Source organism: Fusarium venenatum, assembly GCF_020744135.1.
Source record: "Fusarium venenatum strain MPI-CAGE-CH-0201 chromosome Unknown EDB82scaffold_4, whole genome shotgun sequence".
Lineage (NCBI taxonomy): Eukaryota > Fungi > Ascomycota > Sordariomycetes > Hypocreales > Nectriaceae > Fusarium > Fusarium venenatum.
This window is the reverse complement of record NW_027072132.1, coordinates 7,749,404-7,769,739: the sequence shown is the minus strand read 5'-3', so window position 1 is coordinate 7,769,739 and position 20,336 is coordinate 7,749,404. Positions and strand designations below refer to the sequence as shown.

Here is a 20,336-nt window from a genome sequence, read left to right as displayed (position 1 = left end):
TAATATTCCTCATCCTTTGCCATCATCCTTTCTTGATTACATCTTAGCTGAAAAATCTTTCGTTAGCCTTTCTGTGATGTCTACCGATCAAAAGTCTCGTCTTATGGTATGCCTTTCCCCTTACATCTGTGAAATCTTAGCTGCTAATACTATATTTATGCAACGGTTATGTCTGCCTTGTCAGCAGCCATCTTCCTCATCGCCATCCTCACTTTCTTAGATGTTTACATCTATCACCGTACCCGCCGAGCTTGCTCCACTGTTGGTGATGAGAAAAGGTTGCGTGATCATCTTCGTCAACGGTTTTTTCGCCATCAACGTTACCAAGGCCTGTCTAGCAGGGACGACGCTGGTCAAGATAATTATCACACATGGTACATCCCTGGAGCGTTTCGAGTTTATGTGCAGGACGTTGCAATGGCTACCATGTGTTTCACCGTTCTGTTCGCTATTTTCATGTCTCTGAGTATCTGAGTTGTCCTATGCCGAACTATCATGTAACTCTTTGGCTATTTTACACGCGATATAAAATCTCTTCATGAAAGACGTGTATGCTTACAGAGGTTTGGGATGAACGATAATGCAGAAACCCGAATTATGCAACGAGGGGATTGTCTAGGGTAAATACTACTATTGATATTGTCCAAGAATCAACTATATGACCTGACATTACCAAGAGAAAGATTGAGTAAGAAAGACCGATATTAGAAGTTTAAGATATTTCGCTTTTAATGAGAAAGGATAAGTGTTGGAATATTGCTTGCTGAATGTGCGCAACAATAAATGTTTTTTTTTTATCCAAAGACGATATATCGAAATGGGTTTTATTGTTTAGTCGAATTAGATGAGTAAGCACAATCTTAATGCCAATTACAGTCAGCTCACCTGCCCGATACCAAGATTGGATAATACACACATAATCTCAAGCTGTGCAAAGATGCTGGAGACTTTTCCGTGTGTAAATATCAGTCTCGACGAGTCCAGACCCTTTGCTGTATCTAAGGCCCGTGAGTACCCTGTAGTGGCCGATCCAATAGCGCGCATTGAGTGGAAATTCTCGTCTATTACCCTGACATGATTGGACAAGAAGCTGTTCTAGATGCTGAGGACCCTGAAGCGATTTCAATAAGCCCAAATTATTGCATCAATAGTGCCAAAACCTGTCAGCTCATCAGTCACGATGTCCAGGGGAAACTTCAGCTGATGTTATTTAATATTTTCTTACGCTGCTATGTGTCATTTGTTTGCGTCTTCCATCATCTCTCTCACCGACTGAACATTTGCAAAGATGAAGTTCATTAGTGCCCTCACCTTGGGCATGATCGTCGCAGCTGTCGACGCAGCGTATCCGAACCCAGGCAATAGTCCTCCAGATGCTTGTTATACTGGTATGTTACCCTATGTGGTCGAATTGATTGAATGCACTGACAAAACGTCCTTGGGTAGCTGTGGCGAAGCCCATCAAGCAGCGCTCCATCGACTGCAAGTCATTTCTTCTCACAACCGTGACTCCTAAGAAGTCGTAAGATGCCTGAATCTGACCTTTTTCTTACAAGTACTGACAGGCCTTCTATAGTACCATTTACAAGACATCTACAGTCACCAAGAAGACACCGACCGTTACCAAGTCAATCACCGTCACAAGTACCTCGCCCGCCACCGCTACCAGCATCAACTCCGTCGTACAGACCGTGACAGACAACATCGTCGTTACGCGAACCGTGGAGCAAACCAAAACCGTGACAGAACAGACTACAACAACGATTACAACTGAGGTTGCTGATCCTGCCCCAACTCTCAAGCGCAAACGCTCTGTACCTCGCATCCCCGAATATCTTGACAACCTATGCACCAACTCTGCCCAGTACTCTTCGGCTTGCTCCCGCATTGGCGTCACTGCCAAAACAGTCACCGCCCCTCGCGTCACTGTTGTATCTAAGATCGTTCGAGTCAAGATCCCACGCGCCACCACTGTTAGAACAACCGTCAGTACTGCCTGGGTCACTCAAACTGTAAAGACCACCACCATCGTCAAGACTTACAGCACCGAAGAAGTCACTAAGACGGTCGATGTTGTCACCGAGGATGTCACTGTTGCTACAAAGACCGTCACCGAGACCACTACAAAGACCGAAAAGCCCAATCCGCTAGAGACAGTCCGTTTGATTGCTGTTGGTAGCAGCGACCCTGCACTTTCAGGCACAGACGGGTTAGGCTTTTCATCCCTTGAATCCAATCCAGACGGCATCCCTAGCTATTATGTGACCTTTACTTCGGACATTAATACTCAACAATTTACCATACACAGGGAAACTGGCGAAGTAAAGGTACTCAATGGACCAGGCAGTACCAATAGCCAACCTGCTTTGTACAACTACGCTCCCGGAAGTGGTAACCCTTATGGCGCTGTCGTGATACAACGTCAAGGAGGCCCGCCCTTGGTTTGTAAGATCTTGGATGGAGCAGGATATCGCTATCTTCAGTGCAAATTTGCCAACAACCAGAGTACCGACTTTTATACATGCAAACAGCGCTTGGTAATGGTTTATCCAGGTGAAAGGTATTCAACATGCTACATGGATCGCGGGAGTTACACAGGCTATAAGATTTCGTATATTAAGGTCGTTTCGGTATAGGTCACTGGCAAACAGAGTCACTGGTTATAACTCATAGTTCATTAAAATGTATCTACACTATATAACACAAATATGCGCGGCTGTACCGGAGCCGACTCACTTATAGACACTGCGAGACCTACCATGGTCATGACCGGATGCTATTTTGTACTTGAGAGATATTGTTGGTATATTTTTAATAGTTTCTATAGGAAATACTCTAGTACACGGGTTAGAACTATGAAGTCATTGGCTTGGCGTATCGCATGACAATTTAGCAAGGTTTGGATTATGTTATAGCCGGCTCGCAGCTGATTAATCCTTGAGAAACATCGCCACATCGACCCACCCGGGAAATGACTCTTCGGCCGACGAAAACGAGGCTCAGCCACATCCTTCGCTCCACGCTATGATTACATACTTAACGCTGCCACATCCATCTTACTTGCTTATAGTCTCGACAGCATCAGACCAGCTCAATTACAGAAAATGCCAAAAAATAGGCCATCGCAGCAAAAACGAAACGAAGCGAAATACGCAGAGTTGGCCCAATCACGAAACGAAATGGAATTGCAAAAGCACGAAAATGCCAAGGCTGTAGCAGATAATGATGATCTCGATTTTGGAGCCAAGATTGATCAATTGGCCAAGATTAGAGGGTGGTTCTCTGGTAGCACAACAACCCTTGATCAATACCTGGTTGGAACCTTGACTCTTGCACAGACAGTAGACAATATCGGGAAACCGATAGATGAAGCCTACTCGACTGCTGATTTCGGTCGACAATATTTCGAGCAAGAGAGTTGCGCTCGAACACAACGCGGGTTTTACACTCCCGAGAAAGCCCTTGAGCTTTGGGGTCCGGAAGAGGAATACCCAGAGCCTCAAGGAGAGCTTGATCCAGCGAAGTCCACTGAAGCCCAATTGTGGCAACTGTGGCTTTCGATCCTTCATGCATCGAAACGTATTCCCTATTCAGATGAAGAGCAACAGCAGAAGCTAGTTGATCTAGTCAAAGCCTTCAAAGCGCGTCCCAATCCACCGCCACCTGAACCCATGACCGTCCCACTGAAAAGAAGTTGGATCTGGGAGTCTGACAAACTGTGGACGGATTTGTTAGTCCTTGGTATCTCAGTATCAGAGACGTTCAACGATGTGTGTGGCTGCGGAGCTGCCTGGTTGTGGGCAGAACAACGAGCATGCGAAAATCTCTTCGCCTTCATGGCTCGACTCACTTCGAACGGAATCGATCTCTCCAGGATCGGAGTCTCATGTGTCACTGCGCTGGAGCGAAATCCGTCTCCAGGATACAGGCCATTCCCCGCGCCGCCTGTCAGTGAAGTACTGAGTTATGATGTGACGTGTGCGGCGCTCTGGACTATCATGGCTGGCAAGGAGGTCTTTGGTAAATATCCAGATACTCGTGACGAAAGAGATATACAAGTGGTGGACAAAATTATCGCGTTAAGGGACAACGATTTGCCGTGGAACAGGTCTTTGAAGAAATACAAGGGACGAGCGCGCTGGGAAACTGCACGGAAGGAATTTGCTCGAAGAAGATTTGAAGAGGAATCATCGAACAAGGATTTATCGGTTGACGCTCGTGAGTTGGCTGCGAAAGCTGCACAGGCTATCGTTCCATTAATTTGGCTTAATGGACAGAAGGCCGAGTAATAGAAAGTACTTTTTGATGCGAAGAGATTATTTCCTGCTAGTCACACTCTTGCGATTTGTTTATTCCTTGTAATCTCGATGACAATCAAAATACCAATGAGAAATCTCCGAAAGACACAGTAGCCTCAATGTATTTTCTATCAATATCTCATTTTGTCTCATCGCTTTGACATGAAAAGCAACGATAAGCGCAAGTGGCTTGCTTATCGAGCACCAGTCTGACAACATTCGATACACCGACTTGTCAATTGGCTTATAATATGAGGCCCCTTGCGCTTTGACGCTGCACATATCGTCATTTTTGTTGATAGCGGGAATGCAACATTTGCATTCCTGAGGCGGTTGAAGGTACCATTCCCAACGAGGCGATATTGTCTCAAATTCGCGTCCTGCAGCACGGGCGCTCCGACGCTGACGGGTTCAGATTGGACACTCTGACCATAAATTGCTTGTTATTAGATTGGAGACGGGATCTGCATGGGTGTACCCGCAACTAGCCACGACTTGCATAACTCAGCCTGGCCATGAGCAATTCAGCTCGCCGCATCCCTGGTATCGCCATGAAAGTGTTCCTAAAATGGGAAAGAGTAGCTGCAGGGAACAATAGTCTCAAGATAGTCTCAGCTGGGACGTCGCATTGATAAGAAATTGGAAAGTAGGCTTTGGTACGGTGAGTATATATGCATAGACTCCTCGTTGTTTTGACCTTGCAATGTATTAATCCCTCATCAATTTATTTTACCATGGTTTACCACGCACTCACAAGACATCCCAACGGCAAACGCCTCCTTGCCCTTGATGGAGGTGGTGTCAGAGGAATAATGGGTCTCGTCGTCCTCAAAGAGCTTATGCAGCGTGTCCAAAAGCGCAAAGGCCTCGCCGAGATTCCTCGCCCATCCGACTACTTTGAACTTGCTGGCGGTACAAGCACTGGTGGTATCATGGGCATCATGCTCTTCAGACTACGCATGAGCGTAGACGATACCATCAATGAGTATGACAGAATTGCCAAGAGCATCTTCAGTCCCAAGTTCTGGGGTCGTGACGTCAGCTGGATACCTGGCTCAAGGATCTTCAATAACAGCAAAGCTTTGGTTCAAGACAGTCGTTTTGATGCAGCGTCTATGAGCAAAGCTATCGATGAGGCCGTGGAGAAGTATGGTCTCGATGAGAACGATAAAAAGTTAAGAGGAAACGCCCCTCTTCAGCATGAGGGGGGTGCACGAATGTGAGTACTGAGACGACTAGAAATTGTTTTATAGATATCTGACATCATTAGGTTCTGCTGCACCACTGCTCAGAATAGAGCCGAATCTATGTTGATGAGATCTTACAAAGATAGCACAATCTATACTAAATCCAAGGTTAACGACGCTCTTCTCAAACACGGCGACAAGCTAACTATCAGCATCGCTGCTCGCGCCACATCCGCCGCGCCTACCTTTTTCCCCGAAGTCAAGTTTCCCGAGGACAAGCCTGACCTTGTATTCTGGGATGGCGGTCTCTTGAACAATAACCCCATCGACCAACTCTGGTATACACGCTTCGAGCTTGTTGAACCTTCAGAACCAGCCCCTTCAGTCTCATGCGTCATCAGCTTGGGCACCGGCTACGTGAGCCCAGGTAAAGCTAAGCCGTCATGGATCAAGGTCGTTGGTGTCGCATCAAAGGTTATGGACTTTGCGACCAATACCAATGCCAAGGGCAAAGACTTTTCGAGACACATGAAGCATTTAAATGCGAGAGAGGAACATAAGGATACAAAGTATATCCGTTTCAACCCGTATATGAAGGAGGAGATTGGGTTGGATGATTATACGAGAATGGAGGAATTGAAGGACCTTGCAAGGAAGACTATGGCTGATCCAAATGAGACGAATCAGTACTGGATCGAGCAGGCCGTTGATGCTATATGCGATACTAAGTAGCGAAAGTGTCTAATACACAGTATAATTTAAAATGTCACAAGAATGGCTTTACTTGTAAAAGCATCGAGAATTGCAATTGTCTTTTTGCCGTTTACCATCTTGGGTGAATTGTCAATGCGAAGCCGAAGACGCCTTGGAAATAATTACATGATAGTTGAGTTGCAGTAGCTGGCGTAGCATGAGGTGCAGTACAGGGTATCCGAATATCGTAGTGATTTTCACTATCATTGAATTGCTCAGCAGTATTATGACGTATCTCTCAAATTGGAGTCTGGTGGGCTAATCAAGTCCTCGGTTGAGTTCACTGTTTCTTGAAACAGCCCAGTTTAGTTGGAATGGGCCGTAATGCGACCTAAACACGTGAAGCTCAGTCCTCGTACAACTCCTCTGCTTGCCGCTTAAGCCAATTAGAGCAGGTAAGATACTGTTTCTGTCATAAGTCAACTGCCAGGTTCTAAACCTCTCGGTTGCGGAGGATGATCTTCCGTCTTCTGGATTTATCCGTAATGAAATTGATTATTCCCAGACTGCGGGGTAATATATCTTTAACCTAGGCCTACTCGAAATGAAACAAAAATAATATTACAGTACCACTTTATTTATCCGTATGTAACGCTATGGACTGTCGGTCAATAAACAACATATACTTAGAACAATTGATCAGTTTACCAACTGGAATAGAAGCGGGGGCCTTTTGCGGACGTCCTTCCTCCGGATCTCGCGGTATTTAGTCTCGGTACTTGAAACTCGCCTCACTTGAAGCTATAGTCATAGCGGCCATGGAGTATAAAGCTAGGATCGACCACGCTGGATGAAGAGAAAGACAAGCACCGACTCCACTGCCAAACAAACAGAGCCAGAAACAGGGTATCCACCATGCTTGACTTTCTCTCCCCACGCAAGCTGTTGACTCAGCTCGTCCTGGGCGCTGGCCTAGTTGCGGCTCAGCTCCAGACTATCAACAACTTCGGGCCAACCTATGACACCCGTCTGACCATGCAGGCCTACATCCCGAGCAACCTCCCTGCTAACCCAGCAGTGGTTGTCGCCGTAAGTAACGACAAGATTCGCAATATACTGTAGAGCCTCAGTTAACAAAACATTTAGTTGCACCCTTGTGGTGGAAACGGACAGGGTTATTTCCAGCAGACCAACAGATACAGAACCCTTGCCGACCAGCGTGGAGTCATTCTCATCTACCCTTCTTCGCCAAAGGACTCTAACTGCTGGGACGTCGCCAGCACCAAGACTCTCAAGCATGGTGGCCAGGGTGACAGCCAGGTCCTCGTCAGCATGGTTGACTATGTCATCAACACCTACAAGGCCGACCGCAACAGAGTCTTCGTCACTGGTTCCAGCTCCGGCTGCATGATGACCAACGTACTCATTGCAACATACCCCGACCGTTTTGCTGCTGCCACCTGCTACTCGGGCGTTGCCGCCGGATGTATGGCCGGATCGCCAGGATCCAGCCCTATCAGCTCTGACCGTAAATGCTCTGACGGAAAGATCGTCAAGTCAGGACAGGAATGGGCCAACCAGGTCAAGGCTATGTACCCTGGCTACAGTGGCTCTTACCCTCGCTTCAAGACCTGGCACGGTACTTCTGACTTCCTGGTCACCATTCAGAATCTCCAGGAACAGATCAAGGAGTGGTCTACTCTTAATGGTGTTTCTCTTACCAGCAGCCAGCAGAACACTCCCCAGCCCAACTACACTACTATGATCTACGGAGACGGAACCAAGTTTGTTGCCGTATCTGCTGCTGGAGTCGGACATACCGTGCCTGTTCAACCGGATGATGACTTCAAGTGGTTCCGTCTTATCTAAGATTGTTGTTGTTGCTGGGAGCCTGGGAAAACGGATAGTGTCAGGACATACGAGTTGGAGATTCATGAGGAATGATGATATGAGAATGAACTTGAGGATCAAAGCATGGTTTTAGTGTACATTTACCAACCTATATAACCTTCTTTCAATTCTGGCATTGGAATGCCTACAAACTAAACTCCAGAGTCATCCTGGAAGAGATCAGCGTTCCAAAGATTGCTCTTATTTCCGAACCAATCATTCCATCTCGTGCAAACTCTCTCCACTTCCTTCATCCTATCATTATTCATCATCCACTTGAGCCTTTCCTGCTGTTCAAGGATCTGAATGGCCAGACCACTTGATGCATGCCACGCGATGTGGCAATGGAATAACCATGATCCAGGATTATCTGCCTTGAAGGCGACAACAAGATAGCCTCCTGCTGGAATAAGAGCTACATCACGTCGAGGCGGGTTGTCCGATTTGAGTTTAACGTTTCCTGTGTCGAGGTCGCTGAAGTTGGTACCTTGTGCAAGCAGCGCAAAGTCGTGTCCGTGGAGATGAAGCTAGAATTTGTTCAATAGTAATACTTGATTTAGGACAGGTTCGCTTACGGGATGAGCCACCGGTGCAAAGACTCTGTCGGGTCTGTTGACAAGCGGGGCTTGGGGTGCAGTGATGGCGATGTAGATCCATTCATCCTTCTTGGAGTCTGGGACAACAAGATCAACAGCGTAGTTGGGATCCCACGTATCATTGTTGAGGTTGAGAATAGTCGGGTTGGAAAAGTTAAGCCACAATGGGTTCTCTCCAAACGCCCACCACTGAAAAGCATTGCCCTTTTCTGGTCTGTCTTTGTATGTCTTTAGGCCAATGTCGAACTGACCTTTTTTGTTTATTTCATGTGAGATTAGCTACTCTGTTTCCAATAATCAGATATACTCACAATCTAACTCGACAGGCTTCACCTTCCAAGGAAGGATTGGCTTTAGCATGGTGTAGTTCTCGTCACGACATGCTGTACTGTAAGCCGGGCGAAATGTCGTAGGTACCAAGGTACTGGAAGTGTTGTATCTCAGGATACCTTGTCGCTCGTCGGGCTCATTACCAGGCTCGAAACCCTTGCATCTGTCCGCGCCTACTGTACGGATCCAATAGTTTCCGTCAGGCGATGCAGGAAGGACAGTAGTGTTGGTTGGAGTAGCATCAAGAACAATGTGGTAACGTTGGCCTGTTCATAGTCAGTTTTGTGATTGTTTATCATGTTCGAGTCACTCACCAATTCCTATGACGACGTGATCTACTTCATAAGGGTGAATAGGAACAAAGTCTGTCGACATGACTGTGAAGTTGTGGTTGTCGATGCTGAAGATCCAGGTTGTGTCAACTGAGGTGTTGATGACGCGAAGAATGTACTTTTTGCCCTTGAAGTTGTTAATCTTCGTCTTGAAACACGATATAGAGTCTCACCTTCTCAACGGTCATATTGAACCGTTCACGAGGGAAGCTTCCCGCAAAATTACCTTTAACGACATTAGTCTTGAAATAATCAAGCAGCAGTACATTATACATACCAACGCCGTTGATAAGTACACCATTCATCAAAGGTCTAGTCGGGCTATTCGGCACAAGTTCTCTCTGCCAACTCTGGAACGCACTTCGATGACTCCAATCCGTGATGAGAATCGGATCTCTGCCCTCATCCCACGGCGCACTTGAAGGTCCATAGATAGTGATCGGCCCAGCCAATCCATCAGCATACTGCAGCGAGTAGTGGCTATGGTACCACGATGTTCCATACTGGACTGCACGGAAGGTATAGGTAAAGCTGTCGCCGGGGGCAATAGGACACTGAGTAACGCCATTGACACCGTCCATTTCGAATGACTCGAGTTGACGAAGACCATGCCAGTGAATAGTCGTGCCATTGTATTCAAGGTTGTTATGAACTGTTACCTTGATGATGTCACCCCAGCATGCTTGGATCCAAGGACCAGGGTATTGCTCGTTGAAGACTTTACCATATGGATTATTGACGCCATCGCCATTGATGTCTTGGTTCGTGACGTTAAGAGTGTACTGAAATGGTCAAGATACTACAGATGACAGCGAAAAGGCAGAATACATACCTCCCTCACGATACCCTCGGGCCAGAAGTTCTCGTAGTCAGTGTTTATGTCGAAGACCTGATCATATGGACCTTTAAGCTAGCAAGAGCGATCATCTGCTGTCGTGCATTTCTCCCAGCCTCTAAGCTCAGGGTACTTGCACTCAAATTTGACGCCATCCCTTTCGGGGCCATTGGGAGCGGGAAAGCGGGGGTAAGGATGTTTGCCGACGGGAGAATCGTGAGTAAAGGTCAGCACGTCTTGGTGAGGACCTTGTTCTGGGAGACTGGGAGAGTGGAATACGGCAACAAAGGAGAATACGAACGCCTTGCAAGCGTCGGTAATCCACATCGTTGTGATATGAAGAGGCCAAGATTTCACGGTAAAAATGTAGTCAAATATGAAATTTAAGTTGAACGAAGAACAACACAAGGCTCCAACTTGAGTAGGGAAGCACAAGAATAAATCAATCAGCAAGGACGGGGCCAGATTTTTTTATCATTCTATACCTTCCATGTTTCCTCTGCTTTCATTCTAAGCAGGCTTCAAAGCTGACACGCCACAGTCAGCCGCTGTGTAACAGTTCATACGATCAGGCAAATCAAAGTTTCCATTAAAATATGATGGTGAACTGTCGGAATTTCAACCAACTCAGTTGCTCTGAAATCAGCCTTACGAGGTCCACGAGCTGCATGCAGATAACCTTCAGCCTATGGAAACTCATTGTGTCGGTGAGGGGCTCGCACCACATTCCTTGTTCCGAGCTGACATTCCTAAGCTCAAGGTTTCAGGTCAGCGCGTGAAGAATACAGCCATATACGGTAGCCGTTGTCCCTGATGACGATGGTTTGTGATACCGTAATATTCTGTGAAACTGATTAAGAGGAGTAAGCTGATTAAAGCAATTGTAGTGAGATATAGGTAAAGCAACATGAATTCACTAGAGACGTAAGCAAATTAACGATAGCCTCACTTTCCTTTATTATCCGGCTTAGATGATATATAGAATTAGTTAGCACGGTAAGGCCTAGTGATATGCCATAGGTGACTTACCCCCCTCCACTAATTTCACATAATATTACGGTAGTTGAAAAGAGCGTAAGTTGAGAGCTGGCATTTGGACCATTCGACGTGCGGTGCCGCGCCGCTACAGGATTTAGGGCTGACATCTGCATTCTTGGCAGTTTCTCAATCAGCCATGAATCAGCCCCTGGACCGTAAGCAGCCAATCAGTGGTGACACTGAAGCCGTCTGACGATGGAAAACCAGGCTGTGAGATACGAATGGGGAAACAAGAATAATAAGACGCCAAGCAGGCAATGATGGTAATATGGTTTGATTAATCCATAAATGAAGATCTTAAGTTCTGCCTTTTTTTTTTTGGTGGACTATTCATAATTGACAGAAGGACTACGACTGCTGTTTATAATGGACTCTAGGGAACAACACGCCAAGATAACACCTGATGATGTTACAGTAGAGATGGAACCCATAACAACGCAACTATACACGTTGCTTATGACTTACCGTTACATGCCCATTCAATCGTTCGATATAAAATGCCTCATCCAAGAAACTACTGTATTTTCGGGTACAGCCTCGGCCCTGTCCTGAGACGTTACGATAAATAAATGTCAGTTCCTCCCTCTCCCAGTGGGTCAACCATTACAATACGTTAAAAGGATATTTAGTTCATACAAAGCAACAAGACCAGAAAGCTCACCATGTCGGAAAAGCCAGAATGGTACGAATTCGAACGCAGCCTCAGAGCCAGCATCTCACGGTATAAAGAGGAGAGCTCACAAAGATACTGCAATCGCATGCATCCCCGGAGCGGCCCGGAGTCTGTTGGTCCACATATTGACTATAGAGGATTGATGTCATATCCTAAGATGTGCGGCGTGATGACCGACAATGAGATTGCCCACACGATGAGTACAGACCCGTCGTGGCAGTCGAAAGCTCGTGGTTGTCGATTGCACATCAGCGTGATCGAACAAGAAACTCATGATGATTATGACGACGCTGATGCGGTGGAGGACGAAGATCAGCCAACATGGCAAGATCGGACAATTGAAGGAAAAAACAGAAAGAGGGCGGACCTGACCTCGGTAGACCCTTGTATCTGCCTGGATGATAACGGCGTTGGAATTGCGTTTCTGCTTAGCCTAGGGCTCCTTCTCAAGACCTGTCCTGATGGCCGTGTGGTACAGGCCGTGGTGGAAGAGAATGCGGAGAGGACTTGTGTGCAGATACCGCCATCATGGGATCAAAGAAGTTTTATCACGCTCGCCAAGGTGTTCAGTCTACTCGCTCTAGCGTTGGAGCGCTTAGAGTACTTGGATATCCATCCGGACATGGAAAAGACACTCGAAGCAGCGAGGTCAAAGATTCAAGATGAGCTCTTGATGACTATTGCAGCAAGGACCAACGATACCGACTTGGAGGTTGCGGCGCCGGTACTGCCGTTTCTGCCGCTTGATCGGTTGTGTGGCCATGGTCAGAGTCTCACTTTGGAGCACTTTCAACGCATTGTCTCGAGAACTGTACCATATTATGCCGTTGCGCCAAGGGACAAGTTTCATCGAGCCTCATGCGGCTGCCTATTCCCTGGTGGGCTGGCCGAGATAGGCAAAGATTTGGCGGTACCAGAGACCAAGGTCATTCCTCAGCGATTTTACGATGCCTACCGGAGTAATGAGTCGCATCTGAAAGACAAGATTGTTACCATTCCCGTGGATACACCTGTGGATAACTACGTTGCTCTTTCGTACCCTTGGAACTCATACGACTCTGATGACCTAGAAAGGATCATCGCAACAGTCGACAAGGTACTGAAGCACCGGTACTATTGGGTCGATCGATGGTGTATTGACCAAGAGAGCTATGAGGACAAGGAAAGAGAGGTGCCGAAGATGAAGGACTATTACTCGAATGCCGAGAGCACTTTGATCCTTCCTGGAGTGGCACTTCCTACTGAGCTTGCTCAATTGAAGACCGATGGCATAAATGTCCAGTTGTTCAAACCTGAGTTGGCTGAGCAAGTCAAGGAGATCTGGAAGGACTGCCAGTGGACCCGACGCTGCTGGACATTGCAGGAGGCTTATATGAGTAAACAATGCATCTTCTGGACAGGACAAGAAGGCGCCCCTCTCATTCGTTGCTCTCAGCTTCTTGGTATATTACACAGTTCACCATTCGACGATCACTACATCAATGCCCTCCCCTACTTACCTGTCGACATTGGTCAGTTTGGCGAAACAACGCTGGTGGGGAGGTCATTGGCAATCGCCGAGTCAACCGCAGAGTCTATCTACCAAAGATCCATCGTCAGATGCGCTGGTCATGGAACTATCCTCGATGCGAACGCCTACCAGCGCCCTTTGGCAGTGCTAGTGGATAAGATTCGCGGTCGGGAAGCCACTCTGGAACTAGATGAGTACTACAGTCTCTTCTCCATGGTATCAGACAAGCTTCCCGCTGTCGATTACAAAATCAACACCCCCCAACTTATTGAGAGGATAATAAGCACCGGCGCTCTAGGGGCAAATATCCTATTGACCAACACTGGTCAAGGCTCTGGTGGTAAAGGAAGTTGGGTGCCTCGCAGGTGCATTCAGCGAGAGTATTCAATGATGGGGATGGAGGTCAACGCGTTACAACCGACTCTATCAGATGGCGCAATGATCATCAGTGCATATCCGCTCACAATGACGACTGAGAACAAAGACCGCGACTGCTTTGCTGCTGGCTCTCAGATGACTATGATGTATTTCCAGCACTTTCCAGCCACAGAATATTCAGAGAAACATACTAGTGAAGTAGTTGTATCTGGCGTGATAAGTCGCAAGTTGAACAAAGCTAGCAACTATCTTCTACTGGAACCGCCGAATTGGGGACACGCGAAATACACAAGTGGGTTAGTGCTCCTGGCAACTGAGGAACAGCAGCCAGGGGACCATTGTGTAGTAGATGCTACACTTCTGGACAACATGACACAGGATAGATATCTGGAAAACCGGCACATGTACGATGGGAAGAGTTTCCGTCTTATTTAGTTGTAGACTATTATAGTTTGAGTAGAATTGATTGTCAGATGCAACTGTTAACTCTGTTTTTAATATTCCTTAACTACTCTTGTTTTTTTTAGCGGGTGCCCGATATTATCCCTCTGGAGTGTGTCTTAACAGGTATATCAATACACGAAACAGATAATAATAGCAGGCTTTCTAGTGTTGGTACCCTGTAATTGAAGATCTTAATTACCAACTTTCATTGGTAGACTTTGCATGACTGACACATAAGTCAAGACCGGTATGTGGGAATATTCCCGATATTGCGTCGCAATCCTTGCTGTAGCATCTCCTTTTTAAAGAACAAACTAGACCAGTGTGGCTGATAATGAGTTTCAGCCAAGGGCAATCCGCAGGGTATCAGAAAATTGACTACTGAAAATATGTAGGAGGATGTGAATAAGTTACACTATACTACAAAGGTCGAATTTTCTATCCTGATTACTACATTGACTTTTAAGTTACAAATTGGCTTTTCTAGTATCTCCTAGTCAATTAACTTGGTATCTACATGTTGCAATAATTGAGACTGTATAGATGATTGCTCATTCCTAGACTGTCTATCACTTCATCGTTGGTGAATATTCGTGATCATCTCTGTAGGGTATGTCAAGACATACCAATATGAGGCCCACCATTCCTCCAGCCAAGATAACCCCAGTCAAATCCAAATCAATTCATCTCTACCTAATTATCTTATCCTTATCCTTATCGATAGTCTGCTATCGTCTCTTGACCAATACCCTCCCAGCACAAGACGGCTTCTCCCATATCCGGACACACCATCGTCTCAACTCCACATAATATGCTTATTTCCTCCTCAACGATGTAACGCAATCTCATACTTTAGATCTTGGCATGTTTCCATCTGCAACGCCAACTGAAACAAGTTCATCCCTCTTTATCTATCATAATAATAATAATAAACTCTCGGACGTTTTTTCCTCTCTTTCGTTTCCTTTTCATCCCCAATTCAATCTTTTGTTATCGCCCTGGTGGCGTGATTTTGTTTCTTTGCGTATTATTTTCTCTTCTTATTGCCCTGGTGGCTATTCACGTTTAAACATATACCTTTTTTGTTTATCTTGTCTTTTTATGTTCCGATTGAATCATAACTAATAATATGTCGCGCGCTTCTTGTCCCGTTTCTGGCTCCATTGGGGCTTCATGTCCTGCGTCTAGATCTTCGCGAGGTAGTCGCAGTCAAAGTCGCAGTCAAAGCCAAAGTCAACGACGAGGATGTGCCTTTTCGGGCGCGAGCCAACCCGGTGATATCCATGCTGCCTTTGATGTATGTCTTGACTCCACCCTCTCCAACTCTCAACCACTACTAACTAATCATCAAGATCCCTCGAGGAGTCGATGCAGATGACTGGCTTCGAACAAGGTACGCTCGGCCCATCGTCCCATTGATCTTCAGAGACTAACACCATCCAGAGAACGAAGGTCCATCAACGAACTCCTCTACAAATCCTTCCCATCCCGCGAAACCCTCGATGGCGCAAAGACCCAACCCGAACTCGATGCTCTCAATGCAAGCGATCACTCCATCCTCGCTGCAGCCCTTGGCGCACCTGGTCGTCAAGTCCTTCGTCGCGCCGAAGAGATTGGCCCTGTCACAGGCTGGCGCGACGGCTACCTCAGCGTTGAACATGGCTTTTGCCCACCCGACTACGAAGAACCCATCGCTGCTCTCGCTAGATCACCCGGTCGCATCTGGTCTGATCTCTGTGAGCGTATGCCAGGATGTTGCGCACGAGGTCGCGTCAGAGAAGCTGTCGCGAAGCTACCTCTCGTCGAAGGCACAGAGGACAACATTCCCGACCAGGCACTTTGGGGAGCTGTTGTTGCTCTGGGCATGCTATGCTCTATTTACCGTTTTGAGGATAAGCATGATGGCACGGATGGTGTCGCTGTCACTTCCAGTACATCGACAAAACCCACTTGCGAGATGGGTGACAAGTTGTGTCAGGAACTCGAAGGTATCCCGATGTGTATTGCACTGCCTTACTTCCAGATCTCTCGACGCATGGGACGTTCCTTGCCTCATCTATCATTCCCTGATCAAGCATCCTACAACCTCAAAATCCGCGACACGAAGTCGACATACCCGTACCTGGCTCGTTTTGACAACACAGATCTTCGATGGCCAATGTTTGGTGAGCGTGCGGAAGTTGCCTTTCTCAAAGGTTGCGCAGATACATCTGGTGAGTTTACTAGTCATCTGTTAATACTCTCATCGCTGACCATTAATTGCAGCTTCATTCCAGCACGGCCCCGATGCCATCGCTGCCTGTCAAGAACATGTTATGACTGGTAATGTTGAAGGCCTCTTGCACGAGATGATCCGTCTCAAGGAAATTCTTGAACGAATGCCCAATGCCTTCCATAGCATTTCACCAAACCCCAATGCCGGTGACAACTATGTCTCTGCCGACAAGTGGGTTCGCTGGGGTTTGTTCTCTGCGCCTCTGTCGAAGCGTTGTCCCGCTGCTTCAGGCTTGCAGTTCCCACCCTATCTCATGATGGATGCATTCCTCGGTCGAAAGACGTGAGTACTCTTCCCGTCTATCCACCATATTTTGTACTAAAACATCACAGACACTCCTCCTTCCTCGGTGCCGAAGCTCTCCATCTTCGCGCTTGGCTTCCCTCCAACCACCGTGCGTTCATCGCCGCTATCCAATACCATTACTCCATTCCTCAATTTGTCCAACAGTCCAACGACCCACGCCTCAAAGGTGTCTTGGAAGGCATCGTGGAAGCCTACACTGGTGAACGCGGCTTCATGGGCGTACACAGATACAAGGTCTTTGGCATTCTTGAGGTTGCTGCAAAGACAGGCCGTACCGCTACCAACGGGCTTTCTGGAGCTGCAGACGCCAACAGACCATGGGAAGAGACCCATCGACAATTCTCCGACGCCATGAAAGAGCGATTGGAGCCTTTCCGAGGCAAACTTGACTTTGAGCCGCATTCTATGAGAGGCACCTTTGAAGAGTGCAGGTACATGGGTAAAGTGGCTGGCGTGAGCTCCATTGACAAGGATACTAAGAGGGGGACTGCCATGGTCACTATCGACATTCGAGACACAGGCATCACATTTTCGCCTGGTGATAGAATGGCAGTTATGCCACTCAATTCATGGGAGGAAGTTGCGAAGATGGTCGCAGCTTTGGGTCTCGACCATCACCTTCGAGCCGATGTCTACACCACTGGAACGTGGTCTCGCTTCGCTCAACATCTCTCTTCCATCACCAGCACTCCCAATCGTCTCAACGTCCTTGATATCCTCCGCCGAGGCCATCTCGCACCCATCACCAAAGATCTCGCCGTCAAAGTCCACGAACTCCTTCATGCTTCCTCAAGCACTGTCTTGCAAGTACTTGCTACTGACGAGTGGCCTGTTCGTGGCTCATTGGGCGATCTTCTCCAGCGAGCCGTCACCGATACGCCTAGTCACATATGGGACAAGGCATTTAGCCTCGACGATCTAGATTGGTTGACTGACCTTGTGACTCTGGAGGTTCCCAGAACGTACTCCATCTCGAGCTACAGCAATGACCTTCTGCCCAGCACAGTTGACCTCACAATCTCTCGCTCTGAGTATGATCTCTGTTCCATGTTCGACCAAGGCGAGAGTGTCGTCCGGGCTGGTGTCTCGAGTGGCTTCTTCAACCCTGACCCTTCAGCCGGCGCCGACAGCGCCATTCTCTCCGATGATGTGCTTATCGGCGTCTCGCGACCTGTGTCGTTCCAGCTTCCCATCGATGACATGGCCCCTTGCGCATACTTCGCAGGTGGCAGTGGAATCGCCCCGTTCCGCAGCTTCTGGCAGCACCGACTTGCAACATCCGGACTTTCTGGCGGTCGGAACCTCCTCTATCTCGGAGTTCAGTCTCGGGACAAGTTCTCCTACGAATCTGAACTTCGCAAGCTTGTCAATATCGGATTCATGGAAGTCCATCTTGCTCTTTCTCGAGATCCCAATGGCTTGGTGTATGACGATGTACTGCGCGATCTAGTGGAGAAGGAGATTCCCCCTCGATACATCGACACCTTGATCATTGAGCAGGGAAGCACTGTCTGTGACATGGTCATGTCGAAGAAGCAAGGCGGCTTGGGTGGATATATGTATGTCTGCGGTTCTGTCTCTGTGTTTGACTCTGTCATGAGCGGTATTCGCAAGGCCATCTACACGTATCGCACTGCTACTATGGAGACGGTGGACAAGATCATCAACAAAGCTTTCGCTGAGCGACGTTTCATGTTGGACGTGTTCATGTCTCCACGAGCCATACCCGTCAATCTGCCGACCATCTCACAATCCAGTTTGGCCTTGCACACTGGTCATCGCAAGGGCGGACGAATGTGGATTGCTGTACACGGCAGTGTGTACGACGTTACAGACTTCTGTCCGATGCATCCCGGTGGTACACTCATCATCAAGTCTAATGCCGGAGTGGACTGCACCAAATCCTTCGACAATTTGGCCCACACCAACAATCCCGAAGTATCCAGTCTGCTTACCCGTTACTTCATCGGTCATTTGTCGCCCAAGCCTGACTATCGCGACAAGGATGTTTCCAAGCTGCATGATCTTTGGTCAGCGTATCTGCGAACCACTGTTGAGACTCTTGTCGCGCATCAATTCGAGATGAACGATATTATGGGAGACACTCTTGATGCACCTTCAAAGGATGACCCCAATGGTATTACCAACATTTGGCAGCGCGAAGACCTTCCCAACATCATCGCCATTCGTACCTTCTACGGCTACCAGAGCCGTCTCTTGCAGGGTGGCTTCGCGGCATTGTTTGGCCCCAAGTTGGAGGAGCTTGTCCTGCGACTCTCATTTGTCTTTGCAAGCGCTGGTGGACCTGGCGCTGCTTACAAGCTACCTGACATCCTGGGAGTCATTGCTCGCGCAAAGACAAGTCCCGACGCAGCACTCATCACCAAGGAGATTAGCGCCCTCGGCGATTTTATCTGCGATCCCACATCTCAACTCCGCTTCCAGGAGCGAGGCGTATTTAGCTACACAGCTAAATGCGTTCAGCTCGACATTGAACTTCTTGAAGATCTGCGACAAGAAGCTTGCAACGGCATGGATGCTTTTGACAATGTTGCGTCCATGCTTGATCATTCCGATCCTGATGCCACACCATTGGCTGCGCTATCTACGTTCTTGTTACGAACACTTGAGAAGATGGCTCATCGATTGGCAATGTTCTATGCTCAACTTGCACGTCTTTCGGTGTACCAGCCGGAGCTTGAGCACAACCCTGCTCGCACGCGATGGGCATTTGTCAGAAAATGCATCCGCGATGGCACATTCTTCGTGCTTACAAGGGAAGTCAGCAGCGAGACGATGCTGGAGCAGAGCGATTTCTACACCGCGTCTCAAAAGACAAACTTTGACGAGGTGGTGACACAGATCAACCACCGTATCAGTATGATGGTTGAGGAAGTACCACCGGAGCCTGAACCAAGCAGTGTCAACGCGGTGCATCAAGAACGTGGGAACAACTTAAGCAACACGACTACAGTGGATTCAGCAGCAGAGAGACTCAACGTGGGAGCAGTTTCGAGCATGTCTTCATTTATCCAGAACAATAAGACTGCAATTCGCCGGCTGAGCAGTATGCCCAACACATACATGGCTAGTCCATACCAGCTGCAGAACCTCCAGACAGCTCTATCGTCAGATCCCAACCAAATGCTCAGTGCGCGAATGATGATGATGACAGGATACGCATCAACACCAAGTGTATCATCGCGCACGTCATCACCATCCTCACGACGAACCTCCGTAAGTCTCGGAGCATCAAGCGCTACAAGTTCAATGCCTCATTCATCGGGAGGAGAATCGCTATTGAAGATGGATGGAATGAATAGGCGATCTCGTGGACAGAGTGTTGCTTCTTCAGCGAGACAGAGTATGAGTTTGGCATCGTCTGTAGCAGAGAGGAGAAGTTTAAGTGTTTCCAGTTTGCGCATGTCGAGGAATATGAGTATGAGTGGGATTGGAGGTGTTAATGCTTCGAGGGGAAGAAGTGAAGAGGCTGGACAAGGGCATGGGCATATGAGGGAAGTGTCTGCTAGTAAGCTTCTTGCATTGAAGTT

The 20,336-nt window shown here is 47.7% G+C and overlaps 6 protein-coding genes across 6 annotated transcripts; 5 read left to right on the top strand and 1 right to left on the bottom strand.

Annotated features, from left to right (window-relative positions):
* Positions 1–1,190: 1,190 nt before the first annotated feature.
* EDB82DRAFT_569917 (uncharacterized protein) lies at positions 1,191–4,427 on the top strand. The gene is made up of 4 exons (XM_025725973.2): positions 1,191–1,388; positions 1,447–1,522; positions 1,577–2,611; positions 3,086–4,427. Exons 1-4 carry the CDS (start codon positions 1,289–1,291, stop codon positions 4,287–4,289), a joined length of 2,415 nt encoding a protein of 804 aa, XP_025594519.2. The 5' UTR covers positions 1,191–1,288; the 3' UTR covers positions 4,290–4,427.
* Positions 4,428–5,032: 605 nt separating this feature from the next.
* On the top strand, positions 5,033–6,217 carry EDB82DRAFT_531135 (acyl transferase/acyl hydrolase/lysophospholipase; the record flags this gene model as incomplete). Its single annotated transcript, XM_025725971.2, has 2 exons — positions 5,033–5,517; positions 5,569–6,217. The coding sequence occupies 2 exons, from the start codon at positions 5,033–5,035 to the stop codon at positions 6,215–6,217; spliced, it is 1,134 nt and encodes a 377-aa protein (XP_025594517.2).
* Positions 6,218–7,093: 876 nt separating this feature from the next.
* EDB82DRAFT_548917 (Alpha/Beta hydrolase protein) lies at positions 7,094–8,047 on the top strand (the record flags this gene model as incomplete). Its single annotated transcript, XM_025725970.1, has 2 exons — positions 7,094–7,267; positions 7,325–8,047. 2 exons carry the CDS (start codon positions 7,094–7,096, stop codon positions 8,045–8,047), a joined length of 897 nt encoding a protein of 298 aa, XP_025594516.1.
* A 173-nt stretch (positions 8,048–8,220) lies between these two features.
* EDB82DRAFT_548916 (multicopper oxidase-domain-containing protein) lies at positions 8,221–10,488 on the bottom strand (the record flags this gene model as incomplete). The annotated part of the gene is made up of 8 exons (XM_025725969.1): positions 8,221–8,595; positions 8,644–8,915; positions 8,976–9,260; positions 9,309–9,453; positions 9,500–9,552; positions 9,604–10,108; positions 10,159–10,236; positions 10,312–10,488. 8 exons carry the CDS (start codon positions 10,486–10,488, stop codon positions 8,221–8,223), a joined length of 1,890 nt encoding a protein of 629 aa, XP_025594515.1.
* Positions 10,489–11,747: 1,259 nt separating this feature from the next.
* Positions 11,748–14,195, top strand: EDB82DRAFT_569913 (uncharacterized protein; the record flags this gene model as incomplete). Its single annotated transcript, XM_025725968.2, has 2 exons — positions 11,748–11,770; positions 11,829–14,195. The coding sequence occupies exon 2, from the start codon at positions 11,862–11,864 to the stop codon at positions 14,193–14,195; it is 2,334 nt and encodes a 777-aa protein (XP_025594514.2). The 5' UTR covers positions 11,748–11,770; positions 11,829–11,861.
* A 1,292-nt stretch (positions 14,196–15,487) lies between these two features.
* On the top strand, positions 15,488–20,249 carry EDB82DRAFT_563243 (uncharacterized protein; the record flags this gene model as incomplete). The annotated part of the gene is made up of 6 exons (XM_065609777.1): positions 15,488–15,501; positions 15,648–16,417; positions 16,470–16,761; positions 16,812–17,616; positions 17,647–20,022; positions 20,109–20,249. The coding sequence occupies 6 exons, from the start codon at positions 15,488–15,490 to the stop codon at positions 20,247–20,249; spliced, it is 4,398 nt and encodes a 1,465-aa protein (XP_065463641.1).
* Positions 20,250–20,336: the final 87 nt, after the last annotated feature.

Coding starts and splice junctions, on each gene's coding strand:
- EDB82DRAFT_569917 (XM_025725973.2), top strand. CDS start 1,289: ATGAAGTTCATTAGTGCCCTCACCTTGGGCATGATCGTCGCAGCTGTC. Junction 1,389..1,446: donor TCCAGATGCTTGTTATACTG/GTATGTTACCCT, acceptor GTCCTTGGGTAG/CTGTGGCGAAGCCCATCAAG. Junction 2,612..3,085: donor TACACAGGCTATAAGATTTC/GTATATTAAGGT, acceptor CGACAGCATCAG/ACCAGCTCAATTACAGAAAA.